Genomic DNA, 27,794 nt, shown 5'->3' on the forward strand with positions numbered 1-27,794 from the left:
GAATTCTTTGTTTTATGGCTTGTTCAATTAATCACAGAAGTTCTTTATTTATTATCCTTTTCCATGGGGAGAGAAAGAGAAGAAGAGGGAGGGAGAGAAGAGAGAGCAACTCTTATTTCCATCTGCTGAAGAGCGGAGGTGTTACGTACATTGTAAGATTAATAATAATGCAATCAAAATAATTAATATTTTGTAGGTATGTATATAAGGACTTACATAGTTTTATTTTTCATTTTTAAAGGTTAGAACCTCAAAAAAAGCTGATCTAACAAATATGTTGCTGATCTAATTAAATTTGTATGTATGCGCCCGAATATCGGCCCTTTGACAAAGAATCTGAATAAGGTCTTCCATTAACTATGTACTTATTAGCGACTGGTGTGAACATAACCCTTTATCATACTCGTAATCCAACTCTTCAGCGGCGTGAACATAGCCAGACCTTTATTATCAATAGAGATGTTATTTATTACCTTATGGCCGGTTTCACCAACTCGAAGATTTCACTCGAGAAATTTTAGCCCAGAAAAGAGTCAAATTAGTCAGACAAAAATCTGAGTAACTCAACTCAGTTTACGTTGAATAAATTTCTGGTTGGCCGAATTAAATCGAAAATTTCAAATCAACCTATTAGATTGCCTTAAGAGTAAGTACAATCTGAACTGAGTAACTCAGATCGAGTCCTCCCTGTGGCCATAAGTGGAAAATCACAATGATTCAGAACATCTATTACCCCTTTATTTATTATTTTAATTATTCCTTTTTGGCCAATTAAAAAAATCCCCCATTAGCAAAATCTCCCACGTGGTGAAACCCGCCATTCACTCTCTTGTATTATAAAATTCTCCCACAGGATATTATCATAAAACATCCCATAATGATTATTTATATTATCGCCATATAAAAAATCCCCCATTAGCAAAATCTCCCACGTGGTGAAATCCGCCATTCACTCTCTTGTATTATAAAATTCTCCCACAGGATATCTTACCTTTTTTCTCCATTTCTCTCCGCTTTCTCTCTTTTTTTCACCGTCCCCACCCTATTTCTCTCCTTCTGATTTTCTAGTTCTCGTAGAGTTTTCTTGAGAAAAAGAAGAAGGAAAAGGGAAAAAACTTTTTATCTCCGATTTGCACAGAATTCTTTGTTTTATGGCTTGTTCAATTAATCACAGAAGTTCTTTGTTTATTATCCTTTTCTATGGAGAGAGAAAGAGAAGAAGAGGGAGGGAGAGAAGAGAGAGCAACTCTTATTTCCATCTGCTGAAGAGCTGAGGTGTTACGTATATTGTAAGATTAATAATGCAATCAAAATAATTAATATTTTGTAGGTATATAAGGACTTACATAGTTTTATTTTTCATTTTTAAAGGTTAGAACCTCAAAAAAAGCTGATCTAACAAATATGTTGCTGATCTACCGAGAAAATTACCACAAACGGCAAGCCTATTGGAAGGCCAAAGGCCTGTAAGGATTTCAGGGGACTTTTAAAAGCCATGATTCAGGGCCACACATAACTAAACTTTTGGAGAAGAGAAACCTTCGTTACTAAGTTGTCTGAAGTAAAAGTTTAATTCTGACAGAATAAAAGAAAATTAATCCAGATACAATTACAAAATACAGTAGTACTGAGAAGTCCTTTTTCGTCTGGAGTTTCAATAAAGTCTCGTTTTTTGTTACAATGGTAATTCTCAGAATAAACTCAATAGATCGCCATATTTTCCCGTCTTCCGAGCATAATTCCCTTGTCATATTATCCCTTTTTCATCCCTTATTTTCAGTCTCTTTTTCTCTCTCCCCTTTCTCCTTTTCTCTTTTCATAATTTCTCTCAAGCAGTGTTTGCTTTGTGGTCAAAGATTGACATTGTTTGATTTTCCATCTTTTCTTTCTCCCTTTTCTAATTAGGTACCTCTATAATAATTCAATTATGAGTTACGGGTCTGTTGTCTGAAAGAATGAGAACATGACCCGCAGTGCTAATTTTTGGCATCTTCATTTTAGTTCGATCCAATTATTGCTGACGTATTTCTCCAGCTCTGCTGATTAAAAACTTGGTAAAGAAACAAGTTTTGTTGGTGGTGGTGGTGTTGTTGATGTTGTTGTTGTTGTTGTTTTTGTTGTTGTTGTTGTAGATATTAGTCTTTTATTTACCTAGGTATAGGTATATTGGTTCCCGGACATAAAAACTTTTTGTCACTGCAACCCAATCTCATCTTTTGCCATTAAAAATATTAATTTACTGTCTGAAGCTTGGAGATTTATGCCGTGATACATTGTAAATTACAGCACTATAATGTTAGCTATGTTATTTATAGTTTTGCGAATGAAGTGCATTTCAGTATTATATACAGCTAGTGAGTGTGACAACAGAATTGATGGAACAAACCTCTAAACAAGCAATGTTTCCTCTATTTTTAGCCCGTCCTTCCTTTATTATTACGAAAGTAATAACAAAAGGTATAGTAGACGGGCTATTGTATTCGCTTCGGTGTCTGTCAGTCTGTCTGTCCCCATAGAAGGACTTATCCAAACCTGGTCGACCTATATATCAAATTAAAGGTCTTTTTACCAGGAACACGAAAATGGTGGTGCAAATTTTGTCCAGAAAACCATAAAGCCAAAAAACAAAAAAAAAAAAACTGTTTTTTGGTGGTGGTGCAAATTTTGTCTAGAGAACCATAGAGCAAAAAAAAAAACTGGTTTTTGGGAATTTTTTTTCACATTTTCTCACACAAATGAGCTCTGATCTTGAAATTTGTCGCGACGATCTATGAACTCAAAGCGAGAAAGTTTTAGATAACACTTCAGCCGATCATTTAAGACCGGTTTTAGCGTTACCTATGTTAAGCTACGCCGAGCCTAAGGCCAATAAATGGATGGGTGACTTAAACCTTATATTGGGAATAAAGGGAGAACGGGCTCTAGTCTTGATTTTAAATCATTACATGAAAGTAAAATCGAAAAATTAAATCAAGAACAATAATAAACTGAATATTAAACAAATTAGGTAGGTACATACATAGGTACTGATTTTCTTTAATCACGATCGAATAAACTATGGGCTAAAAAATTCCCGGAGGGACGGGCCCAGCTTGTTACTTTCTATTTCAGTGTCGTTTATTATTATGTTTATTATTTTCTATTATTTTTTTTTTATTCCTATACGAATAGATAGCCACGAGGTATTTTTATGTAGATTGTATGGAACTTTTACTAACAAATGGGAAAAAAGGTCGCTTTTTTTATGAAAGGTAACGTTTACATGCTGTTTTGTTGCAAAAATTGATAAAACTTTAAATTGAATTCGTTAAATTAAGTTCATGTCGCCAACAGTATTCTACAACACATTGGCAATGAACTCAATGTCTCCAGGTTTTCACACCACCTGGTAGCTAATTATGATTAATTCTCATGGTAATGACTAATGGCAGAATAAACCTGATGGTAAGTTATGACAAGTTGTGATTGAAATGTAGATTTAGGTAATTAACTAATTACCTCCTTTCCGAATTTTCATATTCGGGGAATCAGTAAAAATGTCCCTTTTGAGGTCCCTTGAGTTTTTTTACCTTGATCCACTTTTGCGTCCCTCCCGTGTGTCTCCAGAATAGTAATCCAAAATGGCGCTCGCATAATATTTCAGCGTCACAAAAAATAAATAGAACGAATTTTAAGGGGGTCCTCCTCCCCTTTAAGGAGGGAGGAGGAGGAGGACGGAGAAGAAGGGTTCACATTGTCATCATATCTCTCTCTCCCTTTCTCTTTCAGTATCTCCCTCTCTATCTCTCCATTTCTCCCTCTAATAAATTCTTTATTACTATAGGTTTTATGGCCGTCACATCAGCAAAATATGCATGTAAATTGTAAACTCGTAAACAGGGTGGGGGTTTTGAAACCCGGTAGAAGGGATTTTTTTTTTTTTTTTTTTTTTTTTTTTTTTCTAGGGACCTCAAAACGTGTTTTGGCACTAAAAACTGACCATCGAAAATTTGATCCGATTACATTACTTTTTTTCCTATAGGATAAGGAAAGTAAAAATCAGAAAATGGTATCACATAACCATAATTATGGTAGGTACGTCAACGTGGCTATATCGTCCATTTGCTCCAGTCACAGTACGTTCAATGGACACTGGACATCTCCACGAATGTTTTGTATGTTGCACATTGCATACTCAAATTTTTCAGTGCGAATCGTGTGTTTTTCTGTATGTTGTCTGTGTTGGTTGCCTAATATTCAGAATGAGACTGCGTTTTACCTGTAAAATCCTGATGATCAATACCTTTCAAAACATAATGTATGAAGATGAAATACATATAGGTACCTACATAATAATTCTTTGATCATAGGTACCTACTTGGATTTTGCTTGTTCGATAACTGTTTTACGAAGTTTCTTTTTCTTTTTTTTTTTTTTTTTTTTCAAGTTAAAGTTTGATAAAATTTTTTTTTAAAGATCGGAAGAGGGGTTAGTTTTTTTTTTTTTTTTTTCAAGTTAAAGTTTGATCAAATTGTTTGCTAATAATATCAAAGAAAATGAAAAGGCCTGGGCCTTCGATTTCGAACAAAGGAAAAAGGAAAGAATATCAAAAATTTCATTATTTCTTTCCTCAAATTTAACTTGGATGGAAGAATTTCCGCGAAAAATGGCGTAGCTATAAACGTAATCGGAGCAGATACGTACAAACGGGAAAATACCGGAATTGTTGATTGGGAACAACGGAAAATAACAATTTTCAAGGGAAGAAAATTTCAAGGTAAATCGTAAAAAAGAGAAAGAAAGAGAGAGAGAGAAATAGAGAGAGAGAGAAAGAAAGAGAGAGAGACGGAGAGAAAAGGGAGGAAGAGAGAGAGAGAGCTTTCTGTTTTCCGCCCCTAACTCCTAACTTTCTGTCTCATTCTGGTTCGGTCTCGTAATGATAACGGTGGGTTTCGGTTCTTTTCGAATTTCGCTAGTAGAAAAATTACGCGTCGTTCGTGTTTTCGAAATTTCCGGTTGGTAATTATTATGCATAGAATTATTTTATAATTATGTTGGTAATTAGTTAGATATTTGATTTGTTCCCCTCTTTACTTTCCTTGTCCTATAGGGTCAAATGTAATCGGGTTAAATTTTCGATCAGTCGGTTTTTCTTCGAATGTCCACGGATCCTTCTGGGAATTTGGTCTTCCCATGTTGTTTGACTCTATCCTCGTATATTGATGATTCTCCAACAACCAAAAATCATCTAGTTACCAAAGGTAGTTCGTTTTCGGGGACATTTTTTAATTGTACTCGGTATGGCTACTCATTTTGAATACGTACACGACATGGGTATCGGGTACTCACTACTCAAAACTGTACCCAGGTACATCACCAACTCTGTCCTTAAACTGTCCTTATTGTCGTTAAACTGTCCTTATTTTCCTTAAACTGTCCTTATTGTCCTTAAACTGTCCTTATTGTCCTTAAACTGTCCTTATTGTCCTTAAACTGTCCTTATTGTCCGTAAACTGTCCTTATTGTCCTTAAACTGTCCTTACTGTCGTTAAACTGTCCTTATTGTCGTTAAACTGTCCTCATTGTCCTTAAACTGTCTTTATTGTCCTTAAACTGTCCTTATTGTCCTTAAACTGTCCTTACTGTCGTTAAACTGTCCTTATTGTCGTTAAACTGTCCTTTCTCGACTTTATCAAAGGTAAGATTTAGATTTTAGACGTTAAATTTAATTAGCGATGGCTCTAGTTTGGGATAGAAAAAATGCATGATTGTCTTGAGATTTTAAAATATCTTACTCAAATAAGGAACAAAGGAAAGAACGTAGTAATCTAGGTCCCATAAACTGGAGAGCAAAGTCCGTGCTAGGAAACATTTGAGTATTCCAGCACAAGTGAACAACATGGTGAAGCCAAGCAACATCAGCTATAGTATCATCCTGGATGATCACATCAACAGCAAAGAATACATCAAGTGGGATAACGGATCGTTCACCATGACAACCAACCATCTGGAGGAACCTGCCTGGACATCATCCCTGAGTCCTGAGGAACGTCTGGAGGAGAGTCAGAGAGAAACCAGTTGGCCTGTGAAGAATGTGGCAGTGGTGGAGGGTGATGTGGTGGTGGGAGGACTCATGATGGTACACTCCAGATCAGAGAAGATCAAATGTGGTCCTGTGATGGCTTTACCATGACAACCAACCATCTGGAGGAACCTGCCTGGACATCATCCCTGAGGCCTGAGGAACGTCTGGAGGAGAGTCAGAGAGAAACCAGTTGGCCTGTGAAGAACGTGGCAGTGGTGGAGGGTGATGTGGTGGTGGGAGGACTCATGATGGTACACTCCAGATCAGAGAAGATCAAATGTGGTCCTGTGATGGCACAGGGAGGCATACAAGCCCTGGAGACAATGCTGTATACACTGGATGTTATCAATGCTAGGAAAGACAAGAAGATTACCATTGGGGCTCACATATTGGATGACTGTGACACGGTAATTAGTTATTTGATTTGTTCCCCCTCTTTACTCTCCTTGTCCTATAGGGTCAAATGTAATCGGGTTAAATTTTCGATCAGTCAGTTTTTCTTCGAATGTCCACGGAACCTTCTGGGAATTTAGTCTTCCCATGTTGTTTGACTCTATCCTCGTATTTTGATGATTCTCCAACAACCAAAAATCATCTAGTTACCAAAGGTAGTTCGTTTTCGGGGACATTTTTTGTTGTATCCAGTATGGCTACTCATTTGAATACTTACCCGGAACGGGTATCGGGTACTCACTACTCAAAACTGTACCCAAGTACATGACCAACATTGTCCTTAAAAAACTGATTACACAAAATTCAACTGATTGGCCATAAGGAGTGCGAAAATTAGCTGACTGACCATAAGGCAATATGCAAAACGGCGGTTTACATCGTTTGGTGAAAGAAAATTTCGGAAAAGTCGTACCATTTTCCAGTAGTACAGGAATCGTACTCCTTATTGCCAATCAGTTGAGTTTTATGATCCCGAAAGTGGTTTTTCCTGTACTACTGGAAAATGGTACGACTTTTCTGAAATTTTCTTTCGCCAAACGATGTAAACCGCCGTCTTGCATATTGCCTTATGGTCAGTCAGCTAATTTTCGCACTCCTTATGGCCAATCAGTTGAATTTTGTGTAATCAGTTTTTTAGGTATACCCGATAATACTCTAATGGATTGTGAGCTGAAGGTCGGAATTGAAATTCTGACAAGGTTGTCAATTTACTCATTACGAAAACTTTTTAGGTTCGTGTTAATTTATGTTTATTTTTCTCGGCGGGCAAAAAAGAGAATACCTAATGTCCTGATGGAATTCACAAAGGAGACACAAAAAAAAACGAAGAAGGAGCTTTTCTTAATTACCATAATTGAAGGGGTTCTATTTAAGAAGGGCTAAAAGACGAAAAACGAGTTTTGATTTTGAGTGGAACAGCTTGAAAGTTATTGATTCCATTTGAAAAGTTCGAGTATTAAAGAGGATTGACAGAAAGTCGTGTATCTTGATGAATAATGGAGATATCAACCTAACGAAATCTTTTTGAAACTGATTCTCGACAATATTTTTCATTCATTCAAAAAGGCATTTATTTTAGCCAGCTTAATTAGCTTGGAGCGTAAGCACTAGGTCGCAGGTTCGATATCCGCCTGGCCTGGGTCGGATTTTTTTTCTGAACAAATAAAGTTCGTTCTCGGAAAGTCCATCTTTTCTTCTATCCTGCCTTCCTTCTCTCTTCGCTTTTGGTGCGATAAGACCTTAAAAGTACAGTTCCCTCTATCAAACCACTTTTAATGGATTTTATTCTGAACAAATAAAGTTGGTTCTCGGAAAGTCCAGCTTTTCTTCTATCCTGCCTTCCTTCTCTCTTCGCTTTTGGTGCGATAAGACCTTAAAAGTACAGTTCCCTCTATCAAACCACTTTTAAAAAAGCCTTTTTCCGCCAAAATTTTCCAAAAGGGACCACCTAGGCTTAGGGTCTTTTTGCATGAAAGCCCTCAATTCGTCCTCGGGAGATGTTTTCAGAAAGTCACTCTCTGAGCCTTCTTCATTCAAAGATATTTTATTTTCACTAAATCGCACTGTCACATTTCAAGAATTCTTCCATCAAGCATGCTACCTATTTTGTTAGGAAGTAGGAAGTCACAGTGTTACATTCTTGGGCTCATCACAATCATCTTGACTTTTTGCTTTCTTTCTTTCATTCTATTCCTCTCTCTCTCTCTCTCTCTCTCTCTCTCTCTCTCTCTCTCTCTCTCTCTCTGAGGGAGTAAAGAAGGAAGAGATGGATGCATTAATGATGTGTCTAGATATGATAAAGGTACAGATACCTAGTATGTATGATTAGGAGATAACATGATAGAGGATATAGGTATACGTATGTACTATCTTGACATTATACACAGAGATTTGATATAATATTATGACGTAAAATACAAACATAGAAACTATACAATAAGTAGAAACCAAGAGATATAATACCCAGGTAAATTGTAAGCGAATGATTGTGGGAAACGACAGGAAATGAAACTGCTCATTAGAAGACAATTTTTCAGTATATACAGGAAATCTAAGTTCCTTTTATTCCTTGAAAATCTTTTTAAGAGAAAATACTGCCTTTGTTATTATTCCTTGTGTTCAAATGTACTTTCTATTTTCTATACCAATGTAAGATTTGAACCCTAACTTTCTAATGGACCACAATCCGAACTTAAACTTCTTGGTTTACTCTAAGTATTGGATTTTTTTTTATTTGTTTTATTTTTCTATAGTTTGGATAATAGAAAAAATAAACAAACTGATTGGTGGCTTTTAAACTTTTTAGCATTATTATTTATTTACCTGAACAATTTACAATTTTAATTTTAAACAATTCATTGACCCCTTGTTTTTTTCTTTTTTTCTTTTAGTTTTGACAGAAGGAACTGTGACTGCTAAGGTCCTATCGTCCCAAAATCGAGGAGAGAAGGAAGACAGGATAGGAGAAAGTCAGCCGTTCCGTTAACGAACATTATCCGTTCAGGATAAAATCCACCCAGGCTGGAGATCGAACCCGCGGCCTAGCGCTTACAAAGCGAACTTTACAAAATGGTACGTGGGTGTTATTAGAATTCTTTTAAGATAAAGTTTATTTACCTATTTACTATTATTTTCATTATTATTAACTACCTATTATTATTATTTTCAATAGTTTGTCTGTTTCTTGCTGACAGGTGATACAAAAAATGTTTCAATTTAGTTTACACATTTCATATTTTTACTCTGTTTCTTTTAATATTTTTCTATTTTTTTCTATTAAAGAGAATATATCCGTGATGGACTCAATCAATAGCTATTTTATTCCTCTACCCTCACATATAATTAGATTTGAGCCATTATTAATTTTTATTCCAGGAGAGAGGCAGTGGTGTTAAATAATGTTCATAATTCTCTAATGGATTGTGAGCTGAAAGTCGGAATTGAAATTCTGACAAGGTTGTCAATTTACTCATTACGAACACTTTTTAGGTTCGTGTTAATTTATGTTTATTTTTCTCGGAGGGCAAAAAAGAGAATACCTAATGTCCTGATGGAATTCACTAAGGAGACACAAAAAAACGAAGAAGGAGCTTTTCTTAATTACCATAATTGAAGGGGTTCTATTTAAGAAGGGCTAAAAGACGAAAAACGAGTTTTGATTTTAAGTGGAACAGCTTGAAAGTTATTGATTTCATTTGAAAAGTTCAAGTATTAAAGGGGATTGACAGAAAGTCGTGTATCTTGATGAATAATAGAGATAACAACCTAACGAAATCCTTTTTGAAACTGATTCTCGACAATATTTTTCATTCATTCAAAAAGGCATTTATTTTAGCCAGCTTAATTAGCTTGGAGCGTAAGCACGCTCGACTTTATCAAAGGTAAGATTTAGATTTTAGACGTTAAATTTAATTAGCGATGGCTCTAGTTTGGGATGGAAAAAATGCATGATTGTCTTGAGATTTTAAAATATCTTACTCAAATAAGGAACAAAGGAAAGAACGTAGTAATCTAGGTCCCATAAAAATTAACCTACAGCGATAAATTTAATGATGGAACTTAATGAAAAAATTCCCCATCCTTCATAATATCATACGGAACTCGTATGACATTCCAGATTATGAGTCACGTGTTTTCCCTTATTACCGTACGTAAGCCGCACTATAATTCCGTACTAAAATTAATGGAACTTAATGAAAAAATTCCCTATCCTTCATATTGTCATACGGAAAACGGAACTCGTATGACATTCCAGATTATGAGTCACGTGTTTTCCCTTATTACCGTACGTAAGCCGCACTATAATTCCGTACTAAAATTCCCTCATTCCTGTTCCCTTATCCCTAAAATTCCCTTATCCCTCTTCTTAATGAGATAAAATCAGAAGCTCTGGAATTAGGGCAGACATAAAGTCTCTCGGAGTTTCGCCCTACATCTGTCTTCACCCAAACTTCTAACTCGTATAGCCAAAGACAACCCCATTCTCTAGCTTCCCTTATCTTTCTTTTCCGTTTTCCGTTATTATTTGTCATTCTCCAGAAAATTTCCCTTGAGCGTCTGGCAAACGAGGAGTAGGTATACAGATGTTTTCCATTCTTGCTGTCAATATTGCTCAGTAATCTCAGTACTTACTAGGCAACATGGTGGCAACCTGGTAACGTTAATTGGGCTCTATTTCCTACTGATTGAGCTGTATATCTGATATTGTTGTACAAAAGGTACCATCAGATGATATTGCCTATACAGATGTTTTCCACTCTTGCTGTCAATATTGTTCAGTAATCTCAGTACTTACTAGGCAACATGGTGGCGACCTGGTAACGTTAATTGGGCTCTATTTCCTACTGATTGAGCTGTATATCTGATATTGTTGTACAAAAGGTACCATCAGATGATATTGCCCTTAACGTGCTGAGAGTTATCCTGCTGAAATGAGGACAAAAACGTAACTTTTCATTGTTTGTTTTTTTATGACCAGTGTGACATGATTGTTATCAGTTTCTTTCTTTCTTCCCTTGCACAACATTACAATTATCAAATTCAATAATATTTCAACAATAGCGCCGAGTAAATATATCATGTTGCTTTATTGCTCGTTTTGCAGACTCTTTATTTATCCTTACGGTCAGACTTTGTGTCTTCTATGTGCATTGATTTTCTCTATCACTACTTTCATTTCGTTTTGCTCCAAAATCAATAATATTTCAACAATACCGCCAAGTAAATATATCATGTTGCTTTATTGCTCGTTTCGCAGACTCTTTATTTATCCTTACGGTCAGACTTTGTGTCTTCTATGTGCATTGATTTTCTCTATCACTACTTTCATTTCGTTTTGCTCCCCTTACTTACGAGTGTTCAATTAAATTCGTCCATTTATTTTCGTCGTTTTATCGTTCCCGAAGATATAATTTAAGTCAAGGCCAAGGAATGGTCCCACATCCCATTTGAGAGCAACGTTATGGCCTTGTACTTTATATTTTGCATTACAGTGAAAGGTTACTTCCTGAAAACAATATTGCACATCATGTTTTGCAATAGTTATGTATTTTCCTATTCTGTTCTTCAACTATTTGCAAAATTGTTACCTAACATTTTGCATTACAGTGAAAGGTTGCCTCCTGAAAACAATATTGCACATCATGTTTTGCAATAGTTATGTATTTTCCTATTCTGTTCTTCAACTATTTGCAAAATTGTTACCTAAACTATGGGATCTAGCACAGGGGAGCGTGTTGAGGACGAGATTTTTCGAGAAAAATCCCATGACAACAGTAGGGGGATGGGATTTTACTTTTCAATGTACTTATTTACCGCTTTTTCAGTTGGTAATCGTTTGTTTACGAAATAGTCCTACCGAACCACATGTTGGAACGCTCTTTAGAGTGAAAACCAATATTCTGTGGTTAAGTCTTTTCATAGATTCGTATAAGCCTAACCCAACTTTCAAGGCTGCACCTACACTAACCCCCAGAGTGGGCTTCTGTACGGAAGTAAGTCTTAGTCGAGTAAGAATATTCTGAATCTTCTGATGAAGCATTGTGCAATGAAAAGAAAGGTAGCGGAATGAAATGAAAGACTTTGAGGGAGTAAAGAAGGAAGAGATTTGCAAAATTGTTACCCAAACTAGGTATGCAATCTACTTATTTACCGCTTTTTCAGTTGGTAATCGTTTGTTTACGAAATAGTCCTACCGAACCACATGTTGGAAAGCTCTTTAGAGGGAAAACCAATAATCTGTGGTTAAGTCTTTTCATAGATTCGTATAAGCTTAACCCAACTTTTAAGGCTGCACCTACGCCTAGGACCCAGAGTGGGCTTTTTGTGTACAGAAGTAAGTCTTAGTCGAGTAATAATTCTGAATCTTCTGATGAAGCATTGTGCAATGAAAAGAAAGGTAGCGGAATGAAATGAAAGACTTTGAGGGAGTAAAGAAGGAAGAGATGGATGCATTAATGATGTGTCTAGATATGATAAAGGTACAAGATACCTAGTATGTATGATTAGGAGACAACATGATAGAGGATACAGATATAACATCAGATATAATACACAGAGATTTGATATAATATTATGACGTAAAATACAAACATAGAGACTTTACAATATCGTCGCTGCTGGGAAAAAAACCTCCCATGTGTCAAAAAATCGATTTTCAGGTTTTTGCATTTTTGTATACTGTTGGTAAAACTGCATCAAATGAAAAAACCTCCCATGTGAATTTCATTGCAGAAACAATACCTTAGCAGTTACAGTTAGTACCTTAGCAGTTACAGTAAATACCTTAGCAGTTACAGTTAATACCTTAGCAGTTACAGTTAATACCTTAGCAGTTACAGTTCCCTCTATCAAACATGGAAAAAGTTTACTTCGAATAGAATAGATGTGAAATACGATGTATCTTATTACCACTTTTTTCTTTTGAACCATCCCTGTATTGGACATTTTAAATTTATCTAGGCTTTTGCAATTTCATTTTGTCCGTAAACTTTTTTCACAGAAAAAAAGTCGAGGATTTTCTAGATACCTGTTTTGGACATACTCTTTTTAGTCCTGTCTTGATATGTTGAAGTGTATTTATTTTGTTGTGTGTTGTACTAGGGTAAGTGTACCATTTATTCGCCCACCTAAAAAACGTACCATTTATTGGCCCACCTGTGGGTCTACGCTACATAAGTCTGAACTGGACGAACTTTTTCAAGATCCAATTTTATCAAAAGAAAGGGCTTAGAGAATGCTATCGAACCAGTGGTATTCCAAAATTGTAGTCATAAAAACAAAAATTAGAAAAATCAAAGTTCCTTCCTAAGCCAATAAATATTACACGCTTTGAAGGTTCCTGGGCTTACACGCTTTGAAGGTTCCTGGGCTTACACGCTTTTTGAAGGTTCCTGAGCTTACACGCTTTGAAGGTTCCTGGGCTTACACGCTTTGAAGGTTCCTGGGCTTACACGCTTTGAAGGTTCCTGGGCTTACACGCTTTGAAGGTTCCATTTTGTTGATCTTTCCAACATTTCCCAATCTTCCAATACTTTTTATAACGTTCTATTCTTCCTTGAAAGATTCTTCTTTTCAAACAGTCCCATTCCGTTAGTGTTGGGCGTTCCTTACACTCCCACCGCCCTTAAAAAAGGGCACGAATATTTGCCATCAGATCTCACATCAGGACAAATACAGACCATGGGATGGGATGAAATGATGGAAAATATCCGTTGATTTGGGACTGACTGGAAGGTAGGACAGTTAATCAGGCCGAGTAGCCAAATAAGATGGACTTTTACACGAAAATCAATGGAGATCTGTTTTAAGTGTTTATATTTTTATACCGTTATTTTGGAGGATTTACTAATTTACTAGGCTTGATTTTTAATTATTGTGGTTGAGAATGTGAACAATGGGTACACCCGGATAAATTCAAGACAGTAAACTGTAACCGCGGGTAAGTCAATTCCGTTCGGTTCTTTGTTTTCAGAAATACATAGGTAGGTACTTCGTCCTTAAAATTTTGTATTTAGCACTTCGCAGAAGTTTCGAGTTACGACATAATATTTGCACAAGAATAAACTTTAATATATCGCGTGTCCTTTGTAATATTTGCGGTGAAGTCAAGATATTTCGCAGATCATAATTTTATTAAAGTGCCTTCAAATACTATTTAGGTAATCTATTTTGTTCAAACGTTTTCGCCAGTGTCTCTTTCCTAAGTTTTCAAACCCTTTTACTCCTCTAACCATCATGAACTTTTAGAACTCTCTCTCCTTGTTTCAGTTGGACACAATGCACATTGTTCCCGTTGAGAATCTATTTGTATCTTTCATGCTACTCAACAATACGTTCCTCAACACTTCAGATAAGTCTGTGTCTAGTATTGACATAAAATTTCTCACGAATGCCTCCACTGTTACTAATGCTACTACAGTTCCTGTGAAGAACAAGACACGTCCAAATGGTTTTCTGATAAAATCCAATAATAAAAACTTATCTATAGGCGTTACTAGTCACACAAGTGAAATAGACCCACATAATGAACACAAAGAGATAAGTACAACATGGACAGTAGAGAGTAGCAACATTACCACAACAACTAACAGTGCGACAACATCAGTTCATACTGTACAAGTCCCTCCTGTTGCCATACAATACCATCATAACCAAGAACCTCAGATACTTCTTGATATGAACACACCTCCAGCCTACATTCTCAAATCCTACGATCTCAGATATGACGGCAACCATACTGGTGGTACCGAAGGTCTCAATAAAACCGACGGACTAACAAACTTCACACTGATCCAAGAAATCATTTGCTTTCCCAAAAGAAAACCGAATGGAGTTGAGACCTCTAACACAACACATCCAACACCCTATACCGAAGGTCTCAATAAAACCGACGGACTAACCAACTTCACACTGATCCAAGAAATCATTTGCTTTCCCAAAAGAAAACCGAATGGAGTTGAGAGCTCCAACACAACACATCCAACACCCTTGTTCAAAGAAACTGTTAACAATAATAAGGTGATACGTCTAAATATGAACAAACATCCAAGACAGAAGGTGAAAACCTATGTGAAAACTACTCCGGTGTATAACAAAGCAAACAAAACCCCAAGCCCACTCCTCATCCACGTATTCCAAAAGTCAAAGGCACTGCGAGCTGAAGGTAGCAAATTAGATGAGAACAAAGTGGACGAAAATATGCCCCTGCTCCCTGCCATTCCCCTACCTGACATTATCCAACACCCTTGTTCAAAGAAACTGTTAACAATAATAAGGTGATACGTCTAAATATGAACAAACATCCACGACAGAAGGTGAAAACCTATGTGAAAACTACTCCAGTGTATAACAAAGCAAACAAAACCCCAAGCCCACTCCTCATCCACGTATTCCAAAAGTCAAAGTCACTGCGAGCTGAAGGTAGCAAATTAGATGAGAACAAAGTGGACGAAAATATGCCCCTGCTCCCTGCCATTCCCCTACCTGACATTATCCAAGATGGAGACGATATTCTCGATACTGTACACGACGCTATCAAAACCAAACTATCTGAAAAAGAACCGGGAAGCAAAACACCTTACCTCATTAAAGGCAGCACAAAGGTTAGATCGCGTGCCAAAACCAAAGCAAAGCTAACCAAACCTGTGACAGGAGGATATCTGGAGTATAGCAACCGACTTATACCGGAGTTTCCCGAAGAAAAAAATTATCCTTTTACCATAAGAAACCCTTTGTTTTGAAGTCTACCTAATTAGGTGCATGTTTCTTCTTCTTCTTCTTCTTCTTCTTTTATTTTTTGCCTATTTATTTGCAAGAGTGAACAAAAAGTAAATTGAAAAAGGAGAATCCATCTCCCCAGAAGTTACACTCAGTTAGCTTAGGAGATGAACTATGTTTGTATTGTATATCATTAAAAATAAAAGTAACATGTTTTCAATTCAATTCTTCTTCTTCTTCTTCTTCTTCTTCTTCTTCTTCTTCTTCTTCTCCTCCTCCTCCTCCTCCTCCTTTTTCTTCTTCCTCTCCTCCTCTTTCTTCTCCTTCTGCTTCTTTGTACTGGGAACTACTGAGTTATACATATACGAAAACAAACAAAACAAACGTACCGTCCTGCTTACAAATAGGTAGGTATATCTGATTCTATCTATATATATTCCCCTTGAATGTATGAAGAAGAAAAACCTCATCCTCTCTGTTAAGTTGAAAGCAATAAAATATATGTACGTTCTGGCAACAGCAAAAGAAGAAAAAAATACTGTCAACACAATCCGACTACAATAGGGTAAGTGTACCATTTATTCGCCCACCTAAGGGTTTTTCCAGACAAAAACACTTATATCTCTGGTCCTAATTATTTTGGAATAGTGATCTTAGGTTCATTTGAAGCGGAATTTAGTCCTTAATAGAATGTATTTATAGCGAATTAATAATAGTCTACCGATTTTCCGAAAATTTCCATCAAGTGAAAAAAGGCGAGTGTTCCTATTATTCGCCCACCTTTCAGAATGATGTTCCTATTATTCGCCCATTTGGTTCCAATTATTGGCCCACCTCAGGTTTTTGCCATATTTCTTCAATAAAAATTAACAATGGCTCAAAATTAATTATATGTGAGGTTGGAGGAATAAAATAGCTATTGATTGAGTCCATCACGGATATATTCACTTTAATAAAAAAAAAAAATAGAAAAATATTAAAAGAAATACCTATTTGAAAGGTCTACACCTTCAGAACCAAGTTACTATTTTTCGTCACCTTGATCCTAATATTTCTATAGACCATATCAGGAGGTGTTGACATGAAAACTTCCTAAGGGTGCTAAGTTTTGGAATGACAACCACGGTATTCCATCAACCCTCTCTCCCCTCTAACACTGTATGATAATTGATCGGCTTATGTTGCTGTTAAGAGGTTTGTGGTGAGGGGAATAGTGTGTCTACTCTTCCACCACAAATGGCTATGATGGAGGGGGAGTAACTTCCCCTCCCATCGCAGGGGTATGAAGTAGGGGATTATTTTGATAATAATAATGGTGTGACAAGATTTCCCACATAAATTCCCTCCTCTTCTGGGTTGTGGAAATTTGTACCTTGTGCTCTTCGAACCCAACGTATCTCGAAGTCATCGTGGGAGAATAAGGGGAATCTCTATCACTGACTTTCTTCATGTTCTACACTTTATGTACAGTACTCTACAGGTGTTGTCAGTGCGGTAATACTCTAGTACTTTTTGTACTTAATAGGTACATGCATATATTCATTAAAATTTTGTGATTTCTCGTATTCAATTCTGTTCTTTGCTACTTAAACTAGGTATTTACCCAAGGATTTAACTAAACAATTCAACTACCTCTAAATCGAGATAATATAGGTACAATAAAGATCACTTTGGTGTACTTATAATATCAATGCACAGTGAAGTCTACACCTACATCTTTCACAATTTGGGGAATAGCTTCAACCTAAGCAGATCTGAAAACCCAGAAATATTAGGGAGAGCGAAAGTTCCGCCAAACTCGAGCTTGTGAGCTCAGGTACACAGGAGCTCCGTCCTCTCCTTTTCCTCAACCGCCTAACTATTCTTATTCTCCCTCTGCGCTTTGAACACTATTGAAATTGAACACATTTTAAGGAAATCCACATTATTTACCTCTCAGCACAAGCATTCCTTCCACCTAAAATTGGGGAAATTAAATGAAGAGGAGTTGAAAAAAGGCACAAAGTAAAAGGAGACGAGTTTTCCTCCACTACCCAACACCATTGACCACTTGTTCCTCCCATCTGTTATCCCCACTCTCCCATCTCCAACAACAGTGACCACTCGTCCCTCCTATGTGTCATCTGTCCCAAATTACTACAAGTAACGTCCTCTACTCAGCATTCAATTTAATTCAACAAATCTAATAATGTCTTCAAATTACATCTCTTTTCATTCTATCGAATTAGACACTTCGGCCATTGGAAATGGATGTCCAACTTGACCACTTGTCTCTCCTATCTGTCATCCCCCATAGCCAATAACAGTGACCACTTGTCCCTCCCATCTGTCATTTGACCTAAATTACCACAAGTAACGTCCACTGCTTGGAATTCAATTTAATTCAACAAATCTAATAATGTCTTCAAATTACATCTCTTTTCATTCTATCGAATTAGACACTTCGGCCATTGGAAATGTGGGTGTTATTTCGCAGCCGGCAACATAGTGTAGGGTGTGAGATGAAAGGGATGCTGTGTATTCTGTTCAGGTGATTGAAGGTTTATCAACACCTCTAGGGTGTTGTTTCGCAGCCGGCAACATAGTGTAGGGTGTGAGATGAAAGGGATGCTGTGTATTCTGTTCAGGTGATTGAAGGTTTATCAACACCTCTGCAGCCTCGTCTCATCCATCATTCACAGTTTCTACATGCTGTTAGAATAGACAACCGCTATCATTCACGCTTTCTACATGTGTTAGTTTAGGTAACATTGCGTATCACACTTGATTAATACGTTGTCATTGCGAGGGTGCTTCGAGTGTCAAATTGAAAAATGGACAGAAAAAAGTGATAAAGGGTAAAATATTATGTTACCTGGATGATTAGGTGAATAAAATCGCAAAAATAATAGAAATCTAAAGGTGTGTCCACACAAACATAGTCGACCGGCCGTCGATCGATGTCCACACTGCCTCGACAACATAGATTCACCCCATCGACTATGTGTGGACACAGCTGAAGGCCGGCCATTCACGCTCCAATTGTCGGATGGATCCAAGCCTGTCCGACCTAAGTCTGTCAGACTGCCTGAAAGTGTGTGACGGAAAAAGCTTCCGAAAAAGTCTTCAGACCGTCTGAGAGATCTAGAAATCGGAGGCCACACACGTCAAGTAAGAGCGTAAGTTCCTGGGCTTACACACTTTGAAGGTTCCTGGGCTTACACGCTTTGAAGGTTCCTGGGCTTACACGCTTTGAAGGTTCCTGGGCTTACACGCTTTGAAGGTTTGTACGTAGGGGCAAAGCGGCAGACGGCCCTAATGGATGGATTGAGCTTATGCGACTCTACAGGCTTTGAACGTAATCATTGGTTAAATTCTCTATTTAACATTTTCTCTAGCCTACTTATTCCTCAGGACTATGTTGCTCATAAGTCATAACTACAGTAAATATGTCAACCCTTTTATTATTCACAGACCTTGACATACATAAAATCATTATTATTGAAAGACTCAACACAAGAAGAACCTAACCCTACATAGGCCCTTTTTGGGTAAAACGGCTTATCTTGTTGTTAAGAATCATTTTTCCAAAAATAATCATGTTGATAGGTATCTCCATTATTCATCAAGATACGTTTTTGTGAAATTCTTCTACTTTTCAATGTCAATCAAAAACTTCAAACCTGATTTATTCAAAGGCCGAATTTTCATCTTTATAAACCCTTTCCTAATAAACCGCCTCAATATTTTCCTTTCTTTACAATTTACAATGTAAATCGCCAACGCATAATAATAAATGCTATTATGGCGGTAGCTAGAGGTACTTTTCAAAACATAAATTTAACACTTCACATTATTGCGTGCAAACATGTAATTAGTGAATTAACAACGAGCTATTAATTCAACTACCTAACATAATTATTATTTCCATATTCCTACTGCTGATATAGCCAATAGCCATAGTTATGCAAATATGCATACATAATAGGTATATATATACGTATATGTAGAAGGCACCCCTCTGACATAATGGTTGGATTACATGAGGCCAGTAAAAAGTTCAGCTACTGCCTTCGCGTTAATATCTTATTTTGTTCAATATGAACCAGTTCCCATGTTTTCTCAGGAGCTTCTTCTTTCTTCGATGACTTGAAGAAGGCGAACAAGATTTTATTCATTTATTGTTGTTGGATATGACAGATGACACACTTTATAGACATCCTGTACCTACATTACACACATCATACATGTATAGGTATTAGGAACACAATCTATACCGAATGTACATAGTAAAACATCGTACATAGTGACACTTTCGCATCGTGACAAGATTTAGGTATATCTATTCCTCCACCCTCCATTTTGAATCCAAACGTGTTAGGATACATGTTATATCGTACTTTAACTACATAACGAGGAAATAATAGAGAAAAACTTGTAAAATGTTCAAAGTTTCGTTCAAGTGTTTTATTTCTCCCAACGCGCGCGCGAGTCATAACAGATGCGATGTTTGAATTGGAAACATGACAATGCGTGACAGAATCTAAAAACCTGAATATTGTTCAGCATGTAACGAGAATCTCAGAGCTTTTGTTCATGTAATGCAAGAAACGTAATAGTCCCGCAGTAGAACATCTGAATTCTGAACAGATAGCGAAGATAAAACAGCACAAAATACATTCAGCCCCGTTTCCTTCGTTTCTTCGTCGTGTAGAAACTTGATAAGAATGAAATACGATGATATTGGGAAGTACCGCGCTCATGTGTTCCATCATACTTGTCTTCACCGACATGCACATCACTTGCTCACAACATAATCCTATCCATACACTTGCCAAGCTATCCTCGAGACAAGAGGAAGCACCATTCCATTCCAAGAACAAACACAGCTTTAGTCATTATCTGGGCCCGTTGCATGACGACATACCGAGCACGAGATGTGTAGGGGCAGTGTCGTTAGGAAAACATCATTCAACATTCCACAAGGCGCAACATGCCTGCTTCACTAAACACGTGAAACGGAAAAACAAATCAAATCACCGGAAGAAAGCGCGACTCAAAGCTGAAACTCACTTGGAGAGCAAAGTTCGTGCTAGGAAACATTTGAGTATTCCAGCACAAGTGAACAACATGGTGAAGCCAAGCAACATCAGCTATAGTATCATCCTGGATGATCGGTATATATATGTAGAAGGCACCCCTCTGACATAATGGTTGGATTACATGAGGCCAGTAAAAAGTTCAGCTACTGCCTTCGCGTTAATAGATTCCAGTCCAGATGGACAAAATACTTTTCCTCATGAAATCCATTCACAGGAGTAGGGGGTATATCTACTCGTAATAGAGGTTATAAATCAAAATCTCGATCAATCAAATTTCAAACTATTTTCGGTAAAGCATAGCTTTTTCACGACTTTAGTGGATATCATAACATTACTAAGTGCCTCCTTTGCCTTGCTATCAACTCCCATCTTTCAATAATCTTTTTTAACACTCGTAATGCCGCCACTGGTCGCTACTTTAATAAAGTACTCAGTTATTGTCCCCACGCGGCTGAGGGCACCCCTAAATGCAAGCACGGATCCGAAAAAAAATTCGACCGGGTATCGAACCAGGGACCTCTTGCGTGCAAGCCTAGGGGTTGCTATTTTTTGTACGTAACTACTTATCGTTTTAGAAGCCTATAAATGTCCGGGCCCCCCTTGCGTCGTTCATGGGTGCTGCGGGGGTGGGTTATACGCCAGTAGTTACAACGTTACAAGGGAGATATCAGCACAGTGGAAATGTACCGTGAACAAAGTGGTCTACCTACCAGGATTCAACTTAACGTGGAAATTAATGAGAAGAAAAACCCTCGAACCTAATTCTCCTAAAACAGGGTGCGGAAGTTGAGGACAAAACGTTGGGAAAACTTATGATTTTACAGGGTTAGGTTTGGGAACCTAGTCTCTCGAGGATGAGTAACCCTCAGCCTTTCCTTCGAAGCAGGAAATTCTATGAACGCCGTGTTTGCTTTATGATTATGCAATGTGCAACGCATTACTGGTTTTAGTGGAGATGTCATTTTACCTGTGCCAATTTACCAATAGAATAAAGTAGGTAAGTCATAAGCCAACCTATGTAGTTAGCTTGGAGGGTGGCGCGTCTGCCTTGTGAGCACTAGGTCGAGGGTTCGATTCCCGCCCTTGGCGGGTTTTATCCTCAACGGTTAATGTTCGTTCTCGGAAAAGGCACTTGAAGGAGAAGAAAAACAAGAAGAAGACAGCAAGTGAAAGCTCAAATCCTTCTGTAACCTGTAGGTATGATTGATGAAAATGGTATTGGAAGCAATAAACGAGATCAAAACAGCCATAAATACATTTGGATTCTTTTGCATCTTATTTAGGTAGTTTTAGTTGAGATATCATTTTACCTGTGCCAAATTACCAATAAAATAAAGTAGGTAGGTAAGTCATAAGCCAACCTATGTAGTTAGCTTGGAGGGTAGCGCGTCTGCCTTGTGAGCACTAGGTCGAGGGTTCGATTCCCGCCCTTGGCGGGTTTTATCCTCAACGGTTAATGTTCGTTCTCGGAATGGCTGGCTTTCTCCTATCCTGTCTTCCTTCTCTCTTCGCTTTCGAGACGATATTTTTTTTATATACCTTAGCAGTTACAGTTAATACCTTAGCAGTTACAGTTAATACCTTAGCAGTTACAGTTAATACCTTAGCAGTTACAGTTAATACCTCTCGCGATCTTTTTTTTTTTCTCCAAAAATTTGAAATTAAAATTATGTAGAAATTCTTTTTAGAAGTATTATTTACCTAATAGGTAGGTATGTATTGGACACTAATTTTAGTCAATTTTCCCTAACATCAGAATATTTTTAGGGCCAAACAAAATCTGACGGACCAACAGAAAAATAATCAAAAATGAAAAATTATATCAGTTATTTTCCCTTATTTTGTTTAACATGATTTTCTTATACAACGCTAGGAAGGATTCATTTTGTTCAACAAAGAAAAAGTCTTTGTTTGTGTTCTGCTAAGAGGAACTGTTTGTTCCAATACCACAGGGTAGTAATACTAATAGTAGTAATACTAATAGTAATAATACTAATAGTAGTAATACTAATAGCATTAATACTAATAGTAATAATGCTATAATAGTAATAATACTAACAGTAGTAATACTAATAGTAGTAATACTAATAGTAATAATACTAACAGTAGTAATACTAATAATAGTAATACTAATAGTAATAATACTAACAGTAGTAATACTAATAGTAGTAATACTAATAGTAGTAATACTAATACTCGTTCTAGTCTAGTTAACTGTCACATAGTTGAATCAGGCAGCTCAGACGATAACAATAGAATAGAAAAGGCAACAAAAGACGAAGAAATACTTTTCATACTTCTCTCTACAGCTAGGTATTATCCACAGTGTGTTTATTATACGTATGTATTATCCACACAGTCTGTTTTTATACGTAAGTATTATCCTGAGAACTCTTTTGCTCTATTTTCTTCGTCATTTCTTTTCTTTCCAACATCTGTGACATACTCCATAGTGACAACCAAGCCAAGCAGTTTCATACTTTCTATCTTCTCATTCTTGAGAAAATTCCGCTTGTTTCATTATTTTTTTCCCTTAAAATCGACCTTGTAAATTGCTAAGAACTCTTTTTTATCAGTTTGCTATCTGCTGAGATGAGAAACATCTGGCTAATGGTGGGGACCGAATTCTGAGTTAAGTTTAACTTATTGGATCTGATTGGTTGATTAATTTTTTATTTTTTCCCTTGAAATCGACCTTGTAAATTGCTAAGAACTCTTTTTTATCAGTCTGCTATCTGCTGAGATGAGAAACATCTGGCTAATGGTGAGGACCGAATTCTGAGTTTACTTAGTTTAAGTTTAACTCATTGTATTAAGCAATCTTATTGGTTGATTTTAAGCTTTGGATTGAAATTGGATGAGAAATAAGTTCAACTTGAACTCAGTTTGCTCATCTGTCCCGCCCTTAAGTTATTATTTAAAATCGGAGTGCTTGAAAGTTAGTCTAAATTCGTATAAACTTAACACATTCTAAGGCTGTTTGTTTCCCTTAAAATGGACCTTGTAAATTGCTAAGAACTCTTTTTTATCAGTCTGCTATCTGCTGAGATGAGAAACATCTGGCTAATGGTGGGGACCGAATTCTGAGTTAAGTTTAACTTATTGGATCTGATTGGTTGATTTTAAGCTTTGGATTGAAATTGGATCAGAAATAAGTTCAACTTGAACTGAGTTTGCTCATTTGTCCCGCCCTTAAGTTATTATTTAAAATCGGAGTGCTTGAAAGTTAGTGTAAATTCGTATAAACTTAACACATTTTAAGGCTGTTTGCCCCTACAACTAAGCCTCGCAGTGGACTTTCTGGAAGTTAGCGAAAACAAACATAAATACAGACAAACTAATTACAAAAAATGTTGTAGGTATTAAAATATACAACCTACCTCGTTCGATCAGCTAATGCTAACTCGATGTCCAATAGAAAAGCGTCCAACACTAATGTACACCTGAGATACTTGAAGAGTTGCCTTCAAGAAGTACCGCATTCCAAATTGATAAGCCGTTTCACCAACAAGAAGGGCTAAGGAGGGTAAGTCCCTTCTGGTATGAAAGCGTTCAAGTCCATTTCCAATGGCCGAAGTGTCTAATTCGATAGAATGAAAAGAGATGTAATTTGAAGACATTATTAGATTTGTTGAATTAAATTGAATTCCAAGCAGTGGACGTTACTTGTGGTAATTTAGGTCAAATGACAGATGGGAGGGACAAGTGGTCACTGTTATTGGCTATGGGGGATGACAGATAGGAGAGACAAGTGGTCAAGTTGGACATCGGATAGTGGAGGGTGACACAAAGGGAGGGACAAATGGTCAGTCGTGTTGTGTAGTGGAGGAATACCTACTCGTCTTCTTTTACTGTGACTTTTTTTTACTCCTTTTCAGTTAATTTCCCCAATTTTAAGTGGACGGAACGCTTGTACTGAGAGGGAATGTGATTGATAATGTGTTCAATAGTGTTCATAGCGCAGCAGAAGAAGAAGGAGTAGGAAAGGAAAAAAAAAAAGAAGACGAATATAGAAGGGAACAAAAAGAAAAGGAGGAAGAAGAACAAGAAAATATAGGAGAAGGAGAAAAGCTAGAAGGATGAGGAAAAAGAGAACATGGAGAAAACTATGATTTGAATTTGAAGAAAGGGAATACTGGTACCTACCTACACCTTCTCTTTTGAAATACTGTTTTCTTACACTTTTTTACTTTTTTATCATTTCAATTGGTTTTAGTAAGTTTTTTTCTTCTTTCTTTGCTTGAAAATTTTCCCATTTCCCTTGAATTTTTCCCCTTTTCCCATTACTCGTATACCTAATTGCTGTCAGTGACCTGTTGCGTCACATCTGTTAGGAAACTGGTGCATGGTTCTTTACAAATCTCAATCTACACCACTGAAATCTGAATAACCTAACTTTCCTCTTAAACTACAGGCAGCTTCGTCACTGTATAATATTATGTAGGTATAGAACATGTTCTTGTCTTTCCCTTGGTTTGTCTTCTATTTACGTTTCTTGTGATTATCTTTCCCTTGCATTACATTTCTTTCTAAATTAAGTACCACTCTTATTTTTCTTGCTCTTTTATCTTCTTGCTGTTTTGCTTTTATTCTTGAATTACCTCAGATTTCCTCGAATTCTTTATGTTGATGAAACTTGAAGCTAGCAGCTGCTAATTGTGTTTCTAAATGAACGAAGATGAAACCCCGGAACTTATCTGTGCTTGGTTACGAAATTACGTCTTGGGTTTCACAGCAGAACTTGCATTAAACTTGAAAAAAGTACTTGGATATTCGAAGAAAAGAATATTAGACAAAAAAGAGGAAGAAGAAGAAGAAGAAGAAGAAGAAGAAGAAGAAGAAGAAGAAGAAGAAGAAGAAACGGTGGAAATTCATGTTCACCTTTCCACAATAGTCTACATCAGGGAAGACTTCAGGAGCATCACCTTTGTAAAAAGATTCATTTCGAAATATGTAGGAGGGAAAGAATTGCAAGAAAGACATCATGCCGAGGTGCCCACAAAATTTCAGAGACTTTCTTTACACCACAATTAATTAAATTTGATTATAATTCCTGTTTTTAAAAATAATAATAATTTTCATAATCACAACATAACCCATTCTAAAAATATCTATGTTCTTTTTTCTATTAATACCTATTGATTAGAGTGTGCAAACATTGAATTATTTTTTAATTATTTTGTTTTGTAATTTAAAAATGATATGTTTTGACAACACGCGAATTTGCAATTTTTCATTACTTGACAATGTTTTTTAGGCAAAAAATGACACTTGGGAGAAAAAAAATGTCAGCAATAATAACAAATTTGTTTTTCGTCAAATGTCAAAGTTATTGAAAAAATCTATGCTCCCAGTTGTTCCCGCGAACTATCGATCCATGCAAATGCTGCACTTTCAGTCTTAAATGTTATTATAGGTATGTATCTACCTATTTATTTATTTAAGGACTTGGAGGTTTACAAAAAGCCAACCTAAAAATAATAAAGTCGACCCTGACCATTTGTGGAGAGTAAAAAAAGTTCAATTTTACTTTCCTTACGTTATTCTGGTGTGAAAAAGTTTAAAAATAATCAAATGAATAAATAAACAATCCAACTTATTCCTGCTAGGATCATTCAGAGTTTCTTTCTCACTACCTCACTGTTTCTATGCTTAGTGCATTGCTTACACTCTTTTGTTTTTGTCTACATAGGTATCTAGAGTCATTGCTTTTATTTTCAGTAATGTTTCTGGTGCAGGTTTTATACCTTTCTTGGTTTGCTGAGCAAAAATACTTGTCTTTTCAAGTGACTGTGACTTTTTTTACTCCTTTTCAGTTAATTTCCCCAATTTTAAGTGGACGGAACGCTTGTACTGAGAGGGAAATAATGTGAATTATTTGATAATGTGTTCAATAGTGTTCATAGCGCAGCAGAAGAAGAAGAGGAAGGAGGAGGAAAGGAAAAAAAAAAGAAGACGAATATAGAAGGGAACAAAAAGAAAAAGAGGAAGAAGAACAAGAAAATATAGGAGAAGGAGAAAAGCTAGGAGGATGAGGAAAAAGAGAACATGGAGAAAACTATGATTTTTTTGAATTTGAAGAAAGGGAATACTGGTACCTACCTACACCTTCTCTTTTGAAATACTGTTGTCTTACACTTTTTTATCATTTCAAATGGTTTTAGTAAGTTTTTTTTCTTCTTTCTTTGCTTGAAAAATTTCCCATTTCCCTTGAATTTTTCCCCTTTTCCCATTATTCGTATACCTAATTGCTGTCAGTGACCTGTTGCGTCACATCTGTCAGGAAACTGGTGCATGGTTCTTTACAAATCTCAATCTACACCACTGAAATCTGAATAACCTAACTTTCCTCTTAAACTACAGGCAGCTTCGTCACTGTATAATATTATGTAGGTATAGAACATGTTCTTGTCTTTCCCTTGGTTTGTCTTCTATTTACGTTTCTTGTGATTATCTTTCCCTTGCATTACATTTCTTTCTAAATTAAGTACCACTCTTATTTTTCTTGCTCTTTTATCTTCTTGCTGTTTTGCTTTTATTCTTGAATTACCTCAGATTTCCTCGAATTCTTTATGTTGATGAAACTTGAAGCTAGCTGCTAATTGTGTTTCTAAATGAACGAAGATGAAACCCCGGAACTTATCTGAGCTTGGTTACGAAATTACGTCTTGGGTTTCACAGCAGAACTTGCATTAAACTTGAAAAAAGTACTTGGATATTCGAAGAAAAGAATATTAGACAAAAAAGAGGAAGAAGAAGAAGAAGAAGAAGAAGAAGAAGAAGAAGAAGAAGAAGAAGAAGAAGAAACGGTGGAAATTCATGTTCACCTTTCCACAATAGTCTACATCAGGGAAGACTTCAGGAGCATCACCTTTGTAAAAAGATTCATTTCGAAATATGTAGGAGGGAAAGAATTGCAAGAAAGACATCATGCCGAGGTGCCCACAAAATTTCAGAGACTTTTTTTACACCACAATTAA

At 36.5% G+C, this 27,794-nt stretch overlaps 3 protein-coding genes across 3 annotated transcripts; all 3 read left to right on the plus strand.

Moving 5' to 3' along the window:
• The first annotated feature begins 4,909 nt into the window (after nt 1-4,909).
• On the plus strand, nt 4,910-20,923 carry LOC113466892. Its single transcript, XM_026822666.1, has 2 exons — nt 4,910-4,994; nt 20,094-20,923. The coding sequence occupies exon 2, from the start codon at nt 20,450-20,452 to the stop codon at nt 20,921-20,923; it is 474 nt and encodes a 157-aa protein (XP_026678467.1). The 5' UTR covers nt 4,910-4,994; nt 20,094-20,449.
• LOC113466891 (metabotropic glutamate receptor 2-like) lies at nt 6,169-8,038 on the plus strand. Its single transcript, XM_026822665.1, has 2 exons — nt 6,169-6,471; nt 8,024-8,038. Exons 1-2 carry the CDS (start codon nt 6,169-6,171, stop codon nt 8,036-8,038), a joined length of 318 nt encoding a protein of 105 aa, XP_026678466.1.
• LOC103507930 lies at nt 13,815-15,756 on the plus strand. Its single transcript, XM_008472449.2, has 3 exons — nt 13,815-13,955; nt 14,285-14,879; nt 15,260-15,756. The coding sequence occupies exons 2-3, from the start codon at nt 14,294-14,296 to the stop codon at nt 15,754-15,756; spliced, it is 1,083 nt and encodes a 360-aa protein (XP_008470671.2). The 5' UTR covers nt 13,815-13,955; nt 14,285-14,293.
• Nucleotides 20,924-27,794: the final 6,871 nt, after the last annotated feature.

The sequence above is a fragment of the Diaphorina citri genome, unplaced genomic scaffold (assembly GCF_000475195.1).
Source record: "Diaphorina citri unplaced genomic scaffold, Diaci psyllid genome assembly version 1.1 scaffold352, whole genome shotgun sequence".
NCBI classification, from domain to species: domain Eukaryota; kingdom Metazoa; phylum Arthropoda; class Insecta; order Hemiptera; family Psyllidae; genus Diaphorina; species Diaphorina citri.